We start from the raw sequence: 18,602 nt of genomic DNA on the forward strand, positions 1-18,602 counted from the left end.
ACAACTGTACGAACGAACAACTCCACTGAACTGCACTGAACAACTGTACTGGACACCTCCACTGGACACCTCCACAGGACAACTACACTGAATGTTGAGTATGCTCACTCAGAGTCAGAATTGACATTGACTAGTTTTACACCAGTTATTTCCCTCCTGCTATACTAGGGATTTTAACCTGCAAGCTTCCTGTTGCCAGGTCTTTTCTCTAATCTTAAGGCTGCCCTCATCCGTATGAGTGCTGTTCCACTTCCGGCTCTATTTGGGCCATGCTTGTTTTCAGGACCCTGTAATTTCCCCATCAATCAGTCACAAGGGCCCCCGTCAAGCCTGCCATTCATAAAGCTCAAAGTAGCTCTTAGTGGTGCGGGGAGTTTATTGAAACATTAAATTCGTATCCCAGGCATGATGGTGTATCTTTAGCTGTTGCTTAACTCACGTGCTTGGTTAGGTCTCCCTTACATCAACCGCCAATTATGTTCTCCTCTTGGGTGTGGGCTGAGGCCCGGTCAGCAAGGGGGGAAACCAGAAACATCAATTCCTGGGCACTAGCAAGCAAAAACAGACAAAATGGGAAAACCTTTCTTCAGACACTGTTATCATAGTACTATAGTACAAGCACAGACATGATCAACACTACTGGTGGTGCTGTCCAGTAGTGCTCTCCAGGGACCTTGTAGTGGTCCTGGATATCTTGGTTTGCTGTTAGAGACATGGGAAGGCCAGAATAAGCATCAACATCACAGGGCGCTGGGTTCAGAGCTCTGTGCTAGGATCATGAGGAAAACTTGTCCAGTCATGATTTCCCACGCTTCCCAGACCTCTCTGTTATAGTCCTTCTAGTCACTTATCCTCTGGCTGAGAATGAAAGTTTGTGTTTCATGTAAGAGTATAAATATGCACGCATGCGCACACACACACACACACACACACACACACACACACACACACACACACACACACACACACACACACACACACACACACACACACACACACACACACACACACACACACACACACACACACACACACACACACACACACACACACACACACACACACACACACACACAATACGACATCTGTGGAAATTAAGTGAGAGAACCTGTGGCTTTAACATGCCCTCAGTTACTTTGGGTGTGTTATAGTCCTAATTAACCATTTTCTGAATTTTCTGAATTCAGTAAAAGAAAGTGCCATATATGAAGTCTATGAAGTGATTGAATGCATGTGTATTTTACAGCGAGCTGCCTTAAACAATACAAGAACAACTGCGTCATCGACTTTCAATTATAGGGCATTTAGCTTAATCCCTAATGTTTATTACAATGAGGCACAGTGACCACATCAAGCTACTGGGGGGTGGTAATGAGTTGTGCAGAGAAGAGGGAAGAAAATGCCATGAACAGAGCCTCAAATTACCAACAAACATTGGGTCCCTCTCAGACGAATGCAGTGGTGTGTTTAGAAAATAAAAAATATACGCTGTGGAGATATAAACAACATCCAAATGGTCCTGTTAATTTGTACCTACCCCATGCCAAGGTACACTGTTGTTCCAGGGGCACAACATGAACCGTGTTGCTGCCACCCGGGTTCATAGGCCAACACAGGTTGTTGATGTTTCTCTTAGATGCAGAGATGAATCGTTGTCCTCCGAAAATCTAACTGAAAACAGAAAATGTATTTTGCAGTGGTTTTGCCCCGTTTAAAAAACATAAATAAACTAAAATTATCTGAATGTAGAAACTTATAAAATTCCTGACCCCACCCTCTGTTGCTCTGTCATTTCAGCTAAAGCTAACTAAAGCTGCCATGGTGGGGACTGTTTCTGGGGGTCATAAAAACAAACAGAGCTTGTAAATAATATACTGTGACTAAAATATATATCAGAATAGGTGGCATAAGAAACACATGGTGTAACAAATACAGCAGCGCCACAGCACAGCTTCACAATATTGCAAAATCTGGAACAATCGTGATTTTGTTCTACTGATGGCAAGAGTGAACTTGTATGATCAAAATGTAAAACATGCCTGGCATTTATGACAGTCGTCTGTATGTGATTCTGCTAACATCTTAACTGCACTAGTTGCACGTGGTATTACATTTACCTTTTTAAGCCAGCCTGTGCTTAGTCATGGAGAGAATTGCATACATTGGGAAGTGGGAATACCAAATTAAATTGTGTCTTCTTTGATTGGCATCATGTACAAACAATGCATGTCAAACCATGATTAACTACTGTAAGCTCTGCCAGGTAGCACTTTGGAAAATTACAGATAATTTGGTCTAATTCTGAAAAAAAAGGTTCAAACAAATTCCACCCAGTAGAATCTTTAATTATACCTGTGGTGAAACAGCCTGTGCTGTATGTGTCACTTATGATATAGGCGCTTTCGCAGAAACCTGCTGAACCCCTTTATCATCTGCCCCAGCACTATCCTTTATACAAATATGCATACAAATTCAAACACCATTCAACAGCATTCAGTATATGTTATGAGAACACAGGAAGGATATGTATCCATAAATGGTCCTATAGTATTTTCTAAAAGGATTAGGATGGAATATAGAGTACCCTACACATCACTTATGGCTACTCGTGTGTTGTAGAACATATGATTATTTGGGTGTATGCATTTCCTATGCGGCTGGGGTGAAATTGAGAAATTACAGCTGAAGGATCCCAAAGTAAGCAGGGCAAGGTGGAGGGTGAGGGAGGATAATACTGGAGGATAGAGTTGATTGAGGAAATACAACATCATGAGAGACACCAGCTGTAATTGTAGGAATAGGCCCGAAAACCTCTGATGATGTATATGTGCTGTGGGGGCCAAAAATAACAACAAGTGACCACAGGGGCATGGCCTCTCCTCAGCAGCAGCATCATCCCACTTAACTCTGGTGAGGTACAGTCCTGTGCACTGTACAGCAGTAAAACCTGCCCTCCGGTGTCCAAACAAGGGTACTGCATCCATGTGCATGGCATCACACACTGCCCTGCATTCACAAGGCCGAGACAGAAACAAGGTCCAAATGTCTTTTCCAGCAGTCTTTTTATATAGCTTTATTAGTTGTTTCGAGGGTGAAGCACTTAAAAAAAATACACAACTAAAGGACCATAAATTGTTCGCCCTGAAATAGCAACTGAAATCCAAGGCTTCTCTGTCCTTGATCAACCACAAAACACAAGCACACCAACTAGCACCTACAGTACTAAGGATTAAAAACACACTTAAATATGATTAATGTGTTTACCTTCCAGTAGATACCCAACACTAGATATAATAATGATGAAAAATCATCATAATGATTAAAACTTGATATAGATTTACACAGTCTCCTGTGAGGGGAAGAGAACTACTACACTACTGTCTGACCATAACCAGCTTTTGCCTCTACAGTTTCCCTTGTTTACCTTATCATGGCAGGGGGGAAGGTGTCCAGACAGTCAGGAAAGGTTAAGACCAGGTCTACGCCAGCAGGCTAAAAGGAGATTTGGAGATGAGTCTATTCCTGTACATCCTCAATGGCAGCTTTGTAAAGCACTATAGGCGCCCCTAGAAAATCTCTGTTATTTATTTAGACCTGTTTTCTGTATATTGTTGCCGTTGATATACGGGTACATAGAGGGTTTGAATAAATATTCATACATTTATGCATGATAAATGAATGAAAAAGTAAACATATGACCAAATATAGTAAGAGTAATGTATTTTTGAAGGGAAATATTCAGTTTATGTTCCTCCGCTAAACAAAGTTTTTATTTTTGTAACCTAGTTTGGTGTGAAATGTACGTAATTTTTTTTGCACTTCAGAAGAAGACTGAAAAAAGTGCTAATCATGTGTCTGGATATTCAAGGCATGGAGGCACCCTGATGTGACATGCCTGCATTGGGCAGATCTGTCTGCTAATTACAGCCTACTGGAGCTCTTGAGGAGGGAGGTACTTGTGTGGTGGGGGCTTTTTTTAATGATGCGAGGGGAAGATATAGTATAAATACCCAGATCATTGTACCAAGAGGCAGCACATCCCAAGTATTGCTCCTACCCTAAGGATATACAGAAGCACCAGGAGCTCACTGGTGCCTAGAAGACATTTTTTTCCCTCCCTTGGATGCTGGTATGTTTGCCTTTTCTCTTCCTCTCTACCATCTCCATCTCTGGGGGAATATAGACAACATTCAGGCTCTTGCCTAGGCCTTGATTGGCTCCTGTTCCATGGGAGAGCGTTCAGGCCAGGGATGTGGGGCTGATTTTGACTTGTTCTAACTCAAGAGCTGAACAGTTCCACTAACAGTTAGTGGAACTGTTCAGCTCTCTCTCTCCCAGCATCTCCCATGCTGCTCAGTTAGCAACTGAGCAGCGTGGGTGATGCTGGGAGAGGCTGAAGTGCCTGTAGAGGATCCAGGATGCTCCAACAGAAAACTAACATTGAAATTGAAATCCTGTTACTCTAGCTCAGCTGGGTCTTCTTGAACTTGCACTGTACAAAAAACACACAATGACGTATTTGCATGTTCAGCTTTTTATGTTGAGAAACTTTTCTAGCTTGGAACATCAGAATGTATTATTGCTTTAAAGAACTGAAGAACAACAGCATTAACTGTAGATCAGTGTTCAGAAGTACAACAATTAAAACAAACTTTCCCCATGTCTCATTCTAAGCCACTGGTTATTCTGAATGTCTTCAAAACTCTTTTTTTTTTTCCAGATTTGACTTTTCAAAATGGACGTACGTGTTGCAAGCATCCTCCTCCTCTTGGTGGCCTTGACTGCTGCTCATGGAGAGAGATATGTGGTGAAGAAGGTTATGAAGGCCGCCCCCCAGTACCAGCCCTACTCTGTCAAAAGCCATGGTAAGAAACACCAAACTTTCTTTCAACGTTTCTATGGAACTTCCGCTGAGCATTCTACCCCGCCCCCTTTCCAATATTTCATACTTGCGATAAGCATTTCATTCACTACCTTTCTCAATCTTGCCTCTTACCTTTGGATCTTCAGCTGAGTGTTTTAGCATCTCTATTCTAGCATTTAGGAACACTGCAGACACCCAGATGGAGGCAGGTCACTGCAACCTACTACTCTGAAACTTGAGCTCTTAATTGCTCCTGAACCATCCAGTGTTCTGATTGGCTAAAGGGGTGTGGCTACTTGTCCAATTACACAGTGCTTTAGGCTGCAGATTAACATAAAACAGTGTTACAGTGTAGGGAACTTTTATTTAATATAGAAGATGCAACCTTGCAGTCATTTCTTTCTTTAAAACTAAATATTCTGATTTACTGTACATTCACTCATTTCAGTCTGGGATCGTGAAATGATTAATATTATATGATTAATTATATATATCATATAATATTATAGATCCTGTTTAAACAATTGTCTTTTTTAATTTAACTGTCATTGAGTTTATTATTTTAGTAGCTTATTTTCATATTGATACTGTAGGGAGTACATTCTTAATTTAAGTGTATATTTTGACTTTGACTTTTAAAACAGCATGTTTCATTTGCATTCTCTCACATTAGCTATATATATTATGTAATAAAATAGATGCAATTCAATGCAATATAGATGGCATCCTATAATAACATTGAAATAGAGACTCTCTGGAAAAGCACACCAGTGTTGCATGTGTTTTCAATTCTCCGCATGTGAATTCAAAAGCTTTACTTTCCATTTTTCAGTGTAGGGTGCATGCAGTACCAATGTGCATGCCTTGCTTTCATGCACATGTAGTTAATGTCATTTTGTATTTGAAAAGAAATACCCAGTAACATCCTCTGTGTTCATTCATCCTTTTGTAATCCAGAATGTGTACAAAGGGAACCAAATGGACCATTTACTTCCATTTGTACACTCTCATATTTAATGAACACTCAGGATTTCACAGTGTATGTGTACCTCTCGCTGAATTATTTTTAGTATAATACTGACAATTACAGGTCAGTCACCCAAGAAGTGTGGTTTGTTTGGGTGTGCCTGCCTCACTCTGAAGTAGAAACATCTGTTTGGCTGTATCCAAACTAGGCTTTGGTTGGCCAAGGAGTGCCTTTTTACACTCCGAGGCGTATGACCACATTAAAGCAGCAAATAAAAGAAGTCTCCCTCTCATTTGGACTGTATTTTACAAACAAGTACCCTGGATGTTTCCTTGAAACAACATTGACCACCATATTATAAAACAATATTAAAATTAAATATGATACTACAGTTAACAGCAGACAAAATTACACATTTCAAAATATTGAAGCAATTGATGAAATGTCAGTGGATTAGTAGCAGCATAACTTTGATCAAGTACTCAACAATATGTCTGACTTTAATCCAACACCTATTAAAACATTAATTGGTTATTAAAACAGACAGAGCTAGTTTATATTTCCAGTAGCAAAAACTCAGCATACATCATCCTGCTTTACACACATATACACCCCCCACACACAAACACATTCGTGCACACACACACACACACACACACGCACGCGCACGCACGCACGCACACACACACACACACACACGCACACACACACACACACACACACACACACACACACACACGCACACGCACACGCACACGCACACGCACACGCACACGCACACGCACACACACACACACACACACACACACACACACACACACACACACTCTCTTTTTCTTCAGTCAGCTTTGTAATTGTGAGTGTTTGTACACTGTGTACTGCCCTCCATTTTTAATTGCACTGTTTAAAATATATATCACTGGTTGTCAAACAAGAGACTATTATACATCAGAGATGGAAACATGTACTTGGGTCATCTGTTTAACTCTGTTATTATGCAAATGCAAAAACATTACTTTACTTACATTACTGTTATGCAATACTATTATAATGTACTGTTATGAAATTATAGCTTTGTAGCAATTATTTATTGTAGTTTAGTTTAGTTTTAACACTGCTACTGTACTATGCAATTATCAGATTTTAATATGTATTATCATCTAATACAATGGTACCTTCATAGTAATAACAAAAATGCAATTAATTATCTTTAGGCTCCTTTCTTATTAATCAGTTTCAGTATTATTTTAAACACATGCAGGATGTTTGTTAGGTACTGATGAAGCTTCTTGCTTTATTCTTCACAGTGGTTTCAGTTGCTGGCGAGCCTGGTGCCCCAGGTGAGCCTGGCCCTGAGGGCCCCGCTGGCCCTCCTGGTGCCCCAGGTGAGGATGCTGTTGGACAACCTGGAGCCCAGGGCCCCGCCGGACAACCAGGATCTCCTGGCCACTCTATTGCTGGCAAGCCCGGCGGACCAGGTGGACCTGGCAAACCCGGCATCCCCGGAGCCCACGGTGACAAGGGAGACACTGGCGCCACTGGCCACCAGGGACCCAGGGGAATGCCCGGATCTTCTGGAAGCCCCGGACCTGCTGGCCTCTCTGCAACTGGCAAGCCCGGAGCTTCTGGTCTGCCCGGAGCAATGGGATCCAGGGGCGAGACCGGTCTGAAGGGACATCCAGGTGTGCCAGGCCTGCCAGGGGCTAAGGGTGATAGAGGGGTGGGAATTCCCGGAGCTCAGGGCGCGACAGGACCCGGTGGACCCATGGGCTCCACTGGAGCCCCAGGTCAGGCTGGAGTAGGAAAGCCAGGAAAGTCAGGTATGCCAGGTGAGCCAGGAAAGTCAGGAAGCCCAGGTAGGGATGGTGCCACTGGCGCCATGGGACCACAGGGGCTCAAGGGTCACACTGGTGCCCCAGGTGTAGGTATGTCAGGCAAGCCAGGTGAGAATGGAGCCCCAGGTCTGCCAGGTCCATCTGGCCCCAAGGGCCACCAGGGACCAACTGGTGCCACCGGTGCCCCTGGAGTCCCCGGATATGGCAAGCCAGGTGCAAATGGAGAGAAGGGAGATAGAGGGTTTACAGGTGCCCCAGGGGCCACGGGTATTAAGGGAGAGCAAGGTGCGACAGGACACACTGGCGCCACTGGTGCCACTGGCCCCGGTGGTCCCGGTGGTCCTCAGGGTCATAGAGGTTTCACAGGTGCGACCGGCCCTGTTGGCGATAAGGGTGACGCAGGTGCCAGTGGACCTCAGGGACCTAAGGGATACAAGGGAGATCAGGGAGCTCAGGGATTCCCAGGAAAGCAGGGTTATCCAGGTGCAGCTGGTCCCAGTGGCCCCAGAGGAGCCACTGGTGCTACAGGCAACAAAGGTGACGGTGGTGCCAATGGCATCCCAGGTGCCTCAGGAATCCCCGGCCCCGCTGGGCCTAAGGGACTTACCGGCCGTGCAGGTGAGCCCGGTACTTCTGGCTCTGATGGCGCACCTGGTCCCAGAGGACCTGGTGGTCCATCTGGCTCCGCCGGTGCTCCTGGCCTGAAGGGACACCCAGGTCTTCCTGGAACTCCCGGCCCTGGCGGTTTGGCTGCCAAGGGCATCCCTGGACCTCAGGGGCCCCCTGGTCTGCCCGGTGACAATGGCAATGATGGAGCCCACGGCCCAGTCGGTCCCCCAGGACCACCCGGTGCCCCAGGTGAGGTCGTTTTTGAGAAGAGCATGGGGGTTGGTGAGGTCATGGTCAAATCACCCATGTCTGCTTTCACCGTCTCCCTGGCCACCCCCTACCCTGCTGCTGGTTCTCCCATTAAGTTCGACCAGGTTGTGTACAACGCTGAGAATCACTATGATACTGAGTCCGGCATGTTCACTTGCCAGGTTCCTGGAGTCTACTACTTTGCATACAGCATCCACGTAAATGGAGCTCACGCTCTGGTGGCTCTGTACAAGAACGGCCAGCCCGTTATGTTCAGCTATGATGAGTACAACAAGGGCTTCCTGGACCAGATGTCCGGTAGCGCTGTCCTTCAGCTTGATGAGCAGGACACAGTCTACCTCCAGATCCCTGACGAGGAGGCCAATGGCGTCTTCGCTGCCGAGAATGTCCACTGCTCTTTCTCTGGCTTCCTTATTGCCTCAACGTGATAGGGTGTCAGAAAACTCAAAACCCACACAACAAAATTTGCCATCTATTTCTCAAACGACAGTAAACTCCCTGTTAGTTTTTCCTCAGTCAAACACAGACAGGCAGTTCACTATCTTCTTTGAGGAATGATAGCATCTCGACTTGAAAAATACAGGAAATGGGTGCTTAGAGGAAGGAAATCTAATTTATGAAAACAGGTTATCAGGGATGGGAAAGCAATCCACAAAGTTACCAGTAATGGAGACAGCATGTGAAATTTGAGGTGTTATAACTGTGTTGTGTCCGGAAAAAATATTTTCCACTCTTTTTTTTACTGATTTCAACTGGTGATTCTTATTTTTGTGTTTGTCTGTTTTTTGTACAACCTTGTTTTGGTGACCAATAATCTTATTAAAAGTACACAAATACTTTCTGTGCAACATGTTGTACCTGTTGTCGTTGTATGTGACTTGAATATTGTGAAACAGTAATGGTCAAATTGACCATTTTAAGGATACAAGGCACCAACAATACTGTTATGCCAATACAAACTGTTTACCAACATTGTTATACCCAACTATGCCATGTAAAGTATAATGACCAAAATAAAACATGTCCAACCAAATATATTTTTTTGTCTGAGTTTTCCCTAAAGATTACTGTATTAGTCCTGAAAATATTCATTGTTATTGACAAATCACTTCAAAGTTGAATGTTGTATTGGAAAAGTGCATTACTTTGTCAACACATTTGTCTGATGATGTCCAGTGACAATTGAAAGCAAGGTATTTTGTGTGGCATACAGCACAAGCCAAATTTCAATCCATTCCATGCAAAATACCAGATAACACATCCTCTAAGGCACTGTTTCCCAAACAGTGGGTCGAATATCCCTTTGTTTTTTGTTTCCTAAAGTTTGTCATTAATTATTATTATTTTAAAATATTTTCTAAAGATTTCCACAAAAAATCACGAATCTTCATCAGTTGAAAACAAATTCAAGCATTTTTCATGAATAAAGATAAATAAATCAATGCAATTCCCTAAATTAGAAAACAAATGTTTAAGAAGTAGTGAAAATAGCAGCTCTGCATGCTCATTGTGAGCTTGTAGATCTGCTATTTCCACTAGTTTGGTTCCCGGGCAAACATCTAATTTCTCTTTTGGGTCTTGAGCTAAAAGGTTTGGGAACCACTGCTCTAATTAATAAGGAAAGGACTTAACTTTCAACAGCATGTTACAAGTGCTCCTAAATACACTAAAACATGCAATTCTTGAAACATCACCTAGCATGATAGAATATGCAGCTGGAGATTGCCAATATGCATTATGTAGATGTAGAGCATGCAGTACTTACTATTTACAGTATAGTACAATATATCAACTCCATTCACTATTAGTCTGTTGTGTCATACAGTCATTCAACCTAATGGCTCAATATAGATTGGTAAGGATCACTGTAGACATGGGTGAGCTTCCAAAGACCAAATCCGTTCCCACATGACTGCCTGCTTGCTGGTGGCAGCCACAGTCTACAGTAGTTATTTTCCCCCAGTGAGACTGAAGGTGTATTCTGAATATAGCTAGCGGTATGAGGAACAGGGAGGATCCTGTGGCACAGCTAGAAGCTGTTTTATCTTCTCTTCCAGAGAGCAGCGGTAGGAGAGGGGAGAGTTGTATGACAGAACAGAACAGAGTGCAAGCTGGTTGGGGCAAAGCTACTGCGGATTTACAGCCACAAGCCACAAGCAGTTTAGGGGACAGCCTTTCAGAGACTGGCCTGAGGTTTGGGGTAAGAGGTGGAGCGGAGGTGGGGTAGACGGGAGGACAGAAAGGGCAGTGCCCATAGCGTGGTGGTGGACAGTGGTTAAGGCACCCTGACCATGTCAACACCCTCTTAAATCATCATCTGTAGGAGTATTTTATTTAAATTTGACATTTTTATTTTTCAATTATACACACCTGGTGAGAGGTTCATTCAATTCAAGTTCAACATTCAACATTATGTGGCCCCTGTCCTCTATAGTTTGTATATACCTTTTATGTGACCATTTAAAGATAACGTAAAATTGTATTATTTAAATAATGTAGGCTATCATCTACCCATGAATAAATGAATGAAATACAACTCAGAAGCTCAGGAGAATAAATACATGAGTAATTAAACTAGATCTTTTGTGTCTCTCTAAAAAGAAAGGATATATAACAGTAGTAAGTGGCATGGCCATTACACAGTGAGTGCCTCCACGTGAGAAACATACAGACTTGGCCAGCGGTGGTCAGACTTTAACCTCAAGATTCTGTCCATAAAGGACATGAAGTCTAGAGAGCAGGGACCAAAATATTATGTGTAAAACACACCCTTCCTGCGGTGGCTGGTGTTGCAGTGCAGAGGGTTAATCTGGGAGGAAAGCAAATAGACAGTTTAAAATGGGCTCTGGTATAGATGTGGGAGTCTAAAAACACCCCAGAGAAGAAGAGTATGCTGACATCTTTTATTCCTAAAGAGACTTTGGTGTTTTTCTGATGGTTTTGGGGATATCCTAGAAGGATTCCCAAAGTGTCAATGGCAAGCACAACCGTCAATTAAGATCAGTGCCTGCAGTTGTTTTGCTGTAGATACTGAAATGATAGCAGTTTGAGGCATCGTAAAAAATTTGAGCACTGCTATTTGCAGGGCAAATGCTGGAGCTGTGAATAAAACACACACAACAAACTCTGGGTTTTATTGCATAATTATGTAGTGGTTGTCACCCAAAGAATCCAAGCTACTTTCAGAGGAACAATGATTTTAAGTGCCACAGGCACAGCTTGCTTTGTCCCTACTTGTGGAATGTGGTGACAGATAAATGAACAGCACAGCTAAATCTTTGTGATTACAGCCGTAACATGGATTGATAATTTTTCACTTAAGCTTTAAGTTACGCTTAGATTTGCTTTGTTATACAAACAAATATATATGGTATCTATTATACTTCAAAAAGTATGAGATACAGCTTGGTTTGTTGTAGCATATTAACTTTACTAAAACAGATTTAAGCTGCAAAACCCCCATGGACTTTTTGACTACTAACCCCATCCCCAGTTACCTTTAAATAAGCAAACATGTTAGGAAGCCCTACCTTGCTTCACCTCATGCAAACCTGATTTCACAAGTGACCACACGAGGGTGCTATAATAAAACGAATAAATGGGTATTTACTTCTAAATGGATACAGATCCCAATCATAGGCAACTATACCATCGAACATCTGAGTTACAGAATGAAAATAGGCTAACACGTCTTAATAAATGAGCAGAGTGCCAATTGCAACGTTATTCCTTTATTTCACAGTGCTCACGGGAAAAGCCGAACACCAGAGAAAAATCCTCTACCGTTTGTAGGCAAAGTTACATTCCTTCTCAAATAGGGTGAAGCTTCATTACACACAAAAAAGCAAAGATGATTTCTAAGATTGCACTGGCCTTTTGCCTAGTTTCCCAGTGCCTTTCATAGTCTAATCAAAACCACACTATGATTTCATTTTGTAGTCAGCACAGCTTGATGCAAATGTTGCTTAAAACATCTCCCAATTTTATTCAATCTTACAAATGGTGAAAAACAAGAAAACTTCATTTACAATGGGTAATCTGTTAAAAACATCAGTCATTTAGGTACATCTCAGTCATAAAACCAGTAATATCAAAGTCTATACAACGTGCATTACTACAGAATCTTGAAATGGTGGAAACTAATGAGTGATGAGCACCTTTTTTTCTTTTGACAATTAGCTAAATCTAGTTCAGGAATGGTAGTGTGTCCACAGGAGCATCTTGAGTTGTAAACAACTGCACTGCAAAAGACAACATTTAAGACTTTGTTTAGGACTTCCCTTTAAATATCACAATGTGTCAAATCTTGCAGACACAGCTTTAGCTGCTACATCCAATTGCCCAGCACCAAATACTTCATTTAAATAGTCAAATTCGGCAACCTGTCCAATACAGTTAGTAATGGTTTCATGTATAAAACATACACTCGCACGCGCGCACGCACGCACACACACACACACACACACACACAACAGATGCAAACACCGATGGATCAGTGACGAAGCAGGTCACCCTCTGTAACACCTCCACAGATCTGTCCATCACTACCAAGGACATTGCAGTCATTATGGATGAAATGGTTGTAGAACAGTAAACAAACATCAACAAAAACAACAAAAAGAATCCCTGGTTTTAGACAAGTCCTCACATCCTTCTTCAGTCAGACAGGTTCTTTGACTTCTCCTCATCCTCTGTTCTGGCATCTTGTTCCAAGATTACTCAGCAGCGGCAGGGGCCTCTGGACTAGCTGCACTCTCTGGCTCCGCAGGTGAAGCTTCAGCTGGCTTCTCTTCTGCCTTCACCTCCTCGGGTTTGGGCTCCTCAGCTGGGGCCTCCTTGGCGGTCTCCTCGGCTGCTTCGGTTGGTTTGGCCTCTTCTTCAGCAGCTGCAGCAGCAGGAGCCTCCTCCTCCGAAGCGGCCTGCTCTCCTTCAGCAGGGGCTGCTGCTCCCTCGTCGGCCCCCTCCTCAGAATCTTTCTTGGTCTTCCTGAAGGAGAAGCCGCTCAGCTTGAAAGAAGGTTTCTTGAAGGAGAAGCGCTTTTTCTTCTGTTTGCCATCCTCACTGGTGGTGGGAGTGCCCTCCTCTTCTGGCTTGGCGGAGGCCTCTCCATTTGTGGCGGCTGGCTCCTTGTCTCCATTGGCCTCTGCAACTTCTACCTTCTCCACTGCCTCTTTGGGTACCTCATCACCAGGAGTGCCGCCATTGGCATGGTTGGCTTCCTCAGCGGCCGGAGAGGCATCTCCATTGGACTTAGCATGGCCGTTCTCCTATTAAGGGAAAGGGCAGGACAATTTTAATACTACACCCATGCATAAATATCAATCCGAAATACACATAAGTGTCTACCATCTGTAGATAATGGCTGTTATCATGATCATGATGCAATCAATGCCCACCATGAGGCCTGTTTATGAAACATTGTACACAAGCCTGCCCCCTGCAAAACCTGGTATACTGTGCACCTTTATTCAAATTATTAGAGTGGTAGCCAATCAGAAAATAGTCCTAAAACTGCAGCAACATCTGTTACTAGGAGAGTGACGACAGATCGCTGGCATCCACCAGTAGGCTAGTCAGACTTCATCATTTACCATAGTCCACCAGGCGGCGTTCTGGCATAATGTGTAACAAGGACACAGGAATTTGGGGAATTTTGACTGTCCCTTATTGTCAAAACATCAAATTCCATTTCACATTTAAAATATTTCTGCATCTTCCCAATCAACATGCTGCTTGAAACGGCCCCATCTCAGAACTCTGGGAACACTGAGCATATTGCTTTTCTTCAACCTGGCAACAAAGGCGTGGTATCGTGATTAAAATGGCCATGCCATAGTGAGCTGCTCCAAACCTTCCCTTCATCACTCATTTAAAAAAAAAAGTCATAACGTTTATTAAGTTATATATATCACAAATCCAACAGCACAACAGAGAAATTGAATTTGTGATGCCAATTAGAGCTACCATTATACTATTTTTGCGGAATTAAATGCACTGGCACAAAGACGAAAATGTTTAAATCAAATTATTCCGAGTGTCGTCAATGAATCAAGCTCTAAAACCACGTTTCGTTCCCAAATATTTCAGATTCTGACTGCAAAAGTGGCTACTGGCTAGTGAAAATGGATGCATGTGGCCACTTTCCCTGAAGCCGGTGAGCGTGGGGATGCGCTAAATTGAACATGGAGCACGCCATTGACGCAACACATCGCAAAATTCAAACAATTTGATATTTTAAGTGATACATGTTAGTGTATTTATATTGAAAACGATTTACCTGTCCGTTTGACTTCGCTGCAACAGCTGCGCCTTCTGCAGCCACTTCTTCTTTTCCAGCGGTTTTGGAGATTTGTGCTCCCATGCTTTTGGTTCAACAAAGGAACCCAACCGATGAAATGAATGAACAAAGACCGCAAGCTTCCTTCCAAAAATTCAACTCGAACGCCGACACTTCTTTCTCAAATTGGCCAAGGAATCAACTTGAGAACAAATGTGCCACAGCGAACCGATAAAAGCTTGCAAAAATCCCGCAAGATGTAATTGAAGGAACGCGAATTCTTTCAATTTTTTGGTCGGACAGAATTTGTAAATGGAGAAATTGCCCCCGCCGCTAATGAGATGCGGAGTACAACGCCCCAGTCCACTGATGAATGGGCATTCCAGGCTATGACGACACAGCAATCCTGGCTCCACCAATCACAAGTCTCACTAAAAGGGGGGGGGGCGGAGAGTTAAGCCTAACTTCGTCGTACGGCGGTGTCGCCCACCGAAAATGGCAGATCTACAAGCTCACAGCGCGTCGCGATGCGCCGCGCTGTGAGCTTGTAGATTGGCTATTTTCGTGAACTGGAGAGGGTGCTATGGACAATAGGACAGAGAAACAACATGGGATCAACTTCACCCTTAAAACTCAAGAAACTTTGATATTATAAAGAATGATAGCATAAACGATCAAACTAGATGTATTATGTATAAAGTTTTTAATTTGTCAGCTGGGCATTTTTCAGGCGTAATAGCAGAATTGGATACTGGCTCATCTGAAAGGTGTTTAATTTGTTTTTAAAAAGTGTGTGCGAGAATGAGACAAAAAAAAACCCACTAAAGTCAGCAAAACGTATAGTTTAGCCTACATAATTATTCATAAGTAGGCTATTTGTAGGCCCACAGAAAAGAGAAAACACAACATCATTATAGACAGCTGACAGAGGGATCAGCCAGGCCCATTGTGCCATGCAGCCTCCCAACATATGTGCAGCCCAGAAAAACTAAAGTCTACACAAGCCCCCTCCAAAGAAGTTCCCTGTTATCCCGTCTTGCATAACAGAGACTGTCTGCCTTGTTGCTAGTGAAGCATCCCAGTGACCTATATAATGAAGTTTACAGCCTTGCTGATGGCTGTTCCAGCCTGCAGTACTCTTATTCCACCAGCAGCCACAAGTCTTACACACTCTCACATCACATGACACACATCTCCATGGTTACCGTTACAAAATGGCTTTGAGATACATCACTACAATTAGGCCTTTAATGCCGAGATTGATGATTACTCCTGTGACTATGTAAAGTGGATTATAATGAGACTTAGTTTGGAACTATACCACGTACACAGGTTGACATCTTTAACCCATCCTACTAACTGTTTTCTAACTAGGCCATGCTAATTGTTACTTATTAAGGCTTTTGCTATTATGCTGATCTCCCAGCAGTTTAACTAGTGACATTTTCCCATTAAAAAGAAGAAGAAGAAAAATAATTTGCTCAGACATTGAGATATCAGTAAAATAGCCGGATATTGTATAAATATGATTCAGGATCTGATTATTTTGGATACTGTATGTGTATTAGCATGCACAGTTGGATGAGAGGCACAAGTCAAAATATCATTTGGAATGATTCATACAAAATGTTCCCTGCAAGGAGAGCCCATGACATTATCGCAGTATTGATAGAAGTGCTTATAGTGTTACTTCAGTGTATGCCCTCCCCCTCCTACACACCCCTCTCAGCAAATGAGTATCATGCTTAGGTCTGTCTGAATTCATAATAATAAATGGTCAAACATGGCGTTATGGGCTTGTGATAAATCAGTGATCCATTCTATCCTTAGTGGCGTTTCACAATATTGAATTTTTGCTAAATATTTAGTCAACTACAGAGATGATCAGTGGAATCAATGGAATATTGGAATGATTGTTTTCCATGAGATTTCAGCAACCAACCTTATCAGTCAAGGTTCCTCAGTCTTTTTCATTCTTTATAGGTTATTTTAAACTTCAAAAGTTTATACATTTTGGTTTTTGCACAGGCCAATCAACGTCTGTTTATAGGGCACAAATTCAACATTTTGGGCTATTGACTTAATCCCATCTTTGTCAGGAGGAGCTGGAACCAAAATTAATTGTTAACCAAATCACCACACAGAGGACAGTATGGGGATGACTATACTACAATCCCACTAACCATACACTCAGCTCATGACATGAAGGCTACTTGAAACAATTTCATCCAATTCAGGAATATACTGCTCGAAGTGGTTGGTCCTTTTTTGGCAAAATTTAGCAATTGCTCTTATGGTTGTTATGACCAAATATGTGCAATGCTATTTTTATTAAGAGATTCACATTTAAAATAATATCCCAAACTCAATGGCTCTGGTCCCTAACAAGTAAGCCAACCACACACATTTCCAATAGGCCCATGTGTGTAATAATGATAGGGCCACTTGGGCCTGTCCTAGGGCGTTCAATAATGGCGATGGATGATCAAAAGTGTACAATATATATAATAACAATATTTTGAACAATAAAGTTTAAAAGGCTACATTCAATCGACTACTCCATAAATCAGAGAATTAGACATCAGGGAAAGATATACTGTAGACCAGGGGTCTTCAACAGGGTTTACACATGAACCCCTTGAACCCTAGGATCCCCATTCTGAGGAGAACTTTGTAGATCGGCTATTTTCGGCAAAGAGGTTTGGTGTAGAGGGAAAAAAGAGCAGACCAAGTACAGAGTGAAAGGTCAAGTTTACTTAGTATTGAGGGTTTAAGTGGTTGAATGTCTGAAAATCCACATTAACATGAATCCAACATACACTGATGACATGACAGTCTATGAAGCTATCTATGAAATCTATGAACATTTTTGGGCGGTGTAGCCGCCCCTATAAGTGGGGTTGGGACACCTCATTAGCTGTATTGTGATTGGCTCATTAGTACACCCCTAGCTGTACTGTGATTGGCTGACTCTATTGGCTGACTCTATTCAGCACTGTGATTGGCTAGCGAGACACATGATGACATTAATAACCTATAAATAGGATTATGCACTTCAAAAATTCTATTTATTTTAAGTCAGGTTTATCCATGGTAAATTCTATTTATTTTTTAAGTGAGCTTCCATCACTATGATGACCACTGTGATGACCACACCGCCCCACTTCACACTGGGTGTGATTTTTAACTCTATGGTTGGGACACCTCATTAGCTGTATTGTGATTGGCTCATTAGTACACCCCTAGCTGTACTGTGATTGGCTTACTCTATTGGCTGACTCTATTCAGCACTGTGATTGGCTAGCGAGACACATGATGACATTAATAACCTATAAATAGGATTATGCACTTCAAAAAAATCATTTAAAAAAAAAAGTGAGCTTCCATCACTATGATGACCACTGTGATGACCACACCGCCCACTTCACACTGGGTGTGATTTTTTATATTTTATACAATATATAATGGGGGTCCCTGCTTCATCTCTCTCTCTCAGCCAAGAGGTCCTTGGCCTGAAAGACGTTGAAGACCCTAGCTGTAGACGTTAAAAATCAAGGCTGCTGTTATTGCCATGCGGGGAATGGGTGCAGCCGGCCTGTTGTGTTTTTCACTCACTCCAGAAGACTCCAAGAAGAGGATGTGACCGCTAAACATTGTAACATCTGATTGGCCGAAACTGGTGCCAATCAAAGCTCCGTTCTGTGCACAATCCGCATCAACTCTACGCCATCATCAGGGTTGCCATGTCCGCTTATTATAAGCGACTTTGGGCTTGTTTTT

General features: G+C 42.6%; 2 protein-coding genes across 2 annotated transcripts; one reads left to right on the top strand and one right to left on the bottom strand.

Annotated features, from left to right (window-relative positions):
• The first annotated feature begins 3,990 nt into the window (after positions 1-3,990).
• Positions 3,991-8,975, top strand: col10a1a (collagen, type X, alpha 1a). The gene is made up of 3 exons (XM_080414730.1): positions 3,991-4,129; positions 4,721-4,865; positions 7,139-8,975. The coding sequence occupies exons 2-3, from the start codon at positions 4,736-4,738 to the stop codon at positions 8,971-8,973; spliced, it is 1,965 nt and encodes a 654-aa protein (XP_080270856.1). The 5' UTR covers positions 3,991-4,129; positions 4,721-4,735; the 3' UTR covers positions 8,974-8,975.
• A 3,291-nt stretch (positions 8,976-12,266) lies between these two features.
• Positions 12,267-15,147, bottom strand: marcksb (myristoylated alanine-rich protein kinase C substrate b). The gene is made up of 2 exons (XM_080413925.1): positions 14,823-15,147; positions 12,267-13,812 (listed from the first exon to the last, which is right to left on the bottom strand). The coding sequence occupies exons 1-2, from the start codon at positions 14,904-14,906 to the stop codon at positions 13,261-13,263; spliced, it is 636 nt and encodes a 211-aa protein (XP_080270051.1). The 5' UTR covers positions 14,907-15,147; the 3' UTR covers positions 12,267-13,260.
• Positions 15,148-18,602: the final 3,455 nt, after the last annotated feature.

Source organism: Gymnoscopelus braueri, assembly GCF_963280865.1.
Source record: "Gymnoscopelus braueri genome assembly, chromosome: 19".
NCBI classification, from domain to species: domain Eukaryota; kingdom Metazoa; phylum Chordata; class Actinopteri; order Myctophiformes; family Myctophidae; genus Gymnoscopelus; species Gymnoscopelus braueri.

Excerpts from the sequence above, each read along its gene's own strand:
- marcksb (XM_080413925.1), bottom strand. The coding sequence starts at position 14,906 with ATGGGAGCACAAATCTCCAAAACCGCTGGAAAAGAAGAAGTGGCTGCA. Across the intron at positions 13,813-14,822 it reads CAGCGAAGTCAAACGGACAG|GAGAACGGCCATGCTAAGTC; the intron begins GTAAATCGTTTT and ends TTCCCTTAATAG.
- col10a1a (XM_080414730.1), top strand. The coding sequence starts at position 4,736 with ATGGACGTACGTGTTGCAAGCATCCTCCTCCTCTTGGTGGCCTTGACT. Across the intron at positions 4,866-7,138 it reads CTACTCTGTCAAAAGCCATG|TGGTTTCAGTTGCTGGCGAG; the intron begins GTAAGAAACACC and ends TATTCTTCACAG.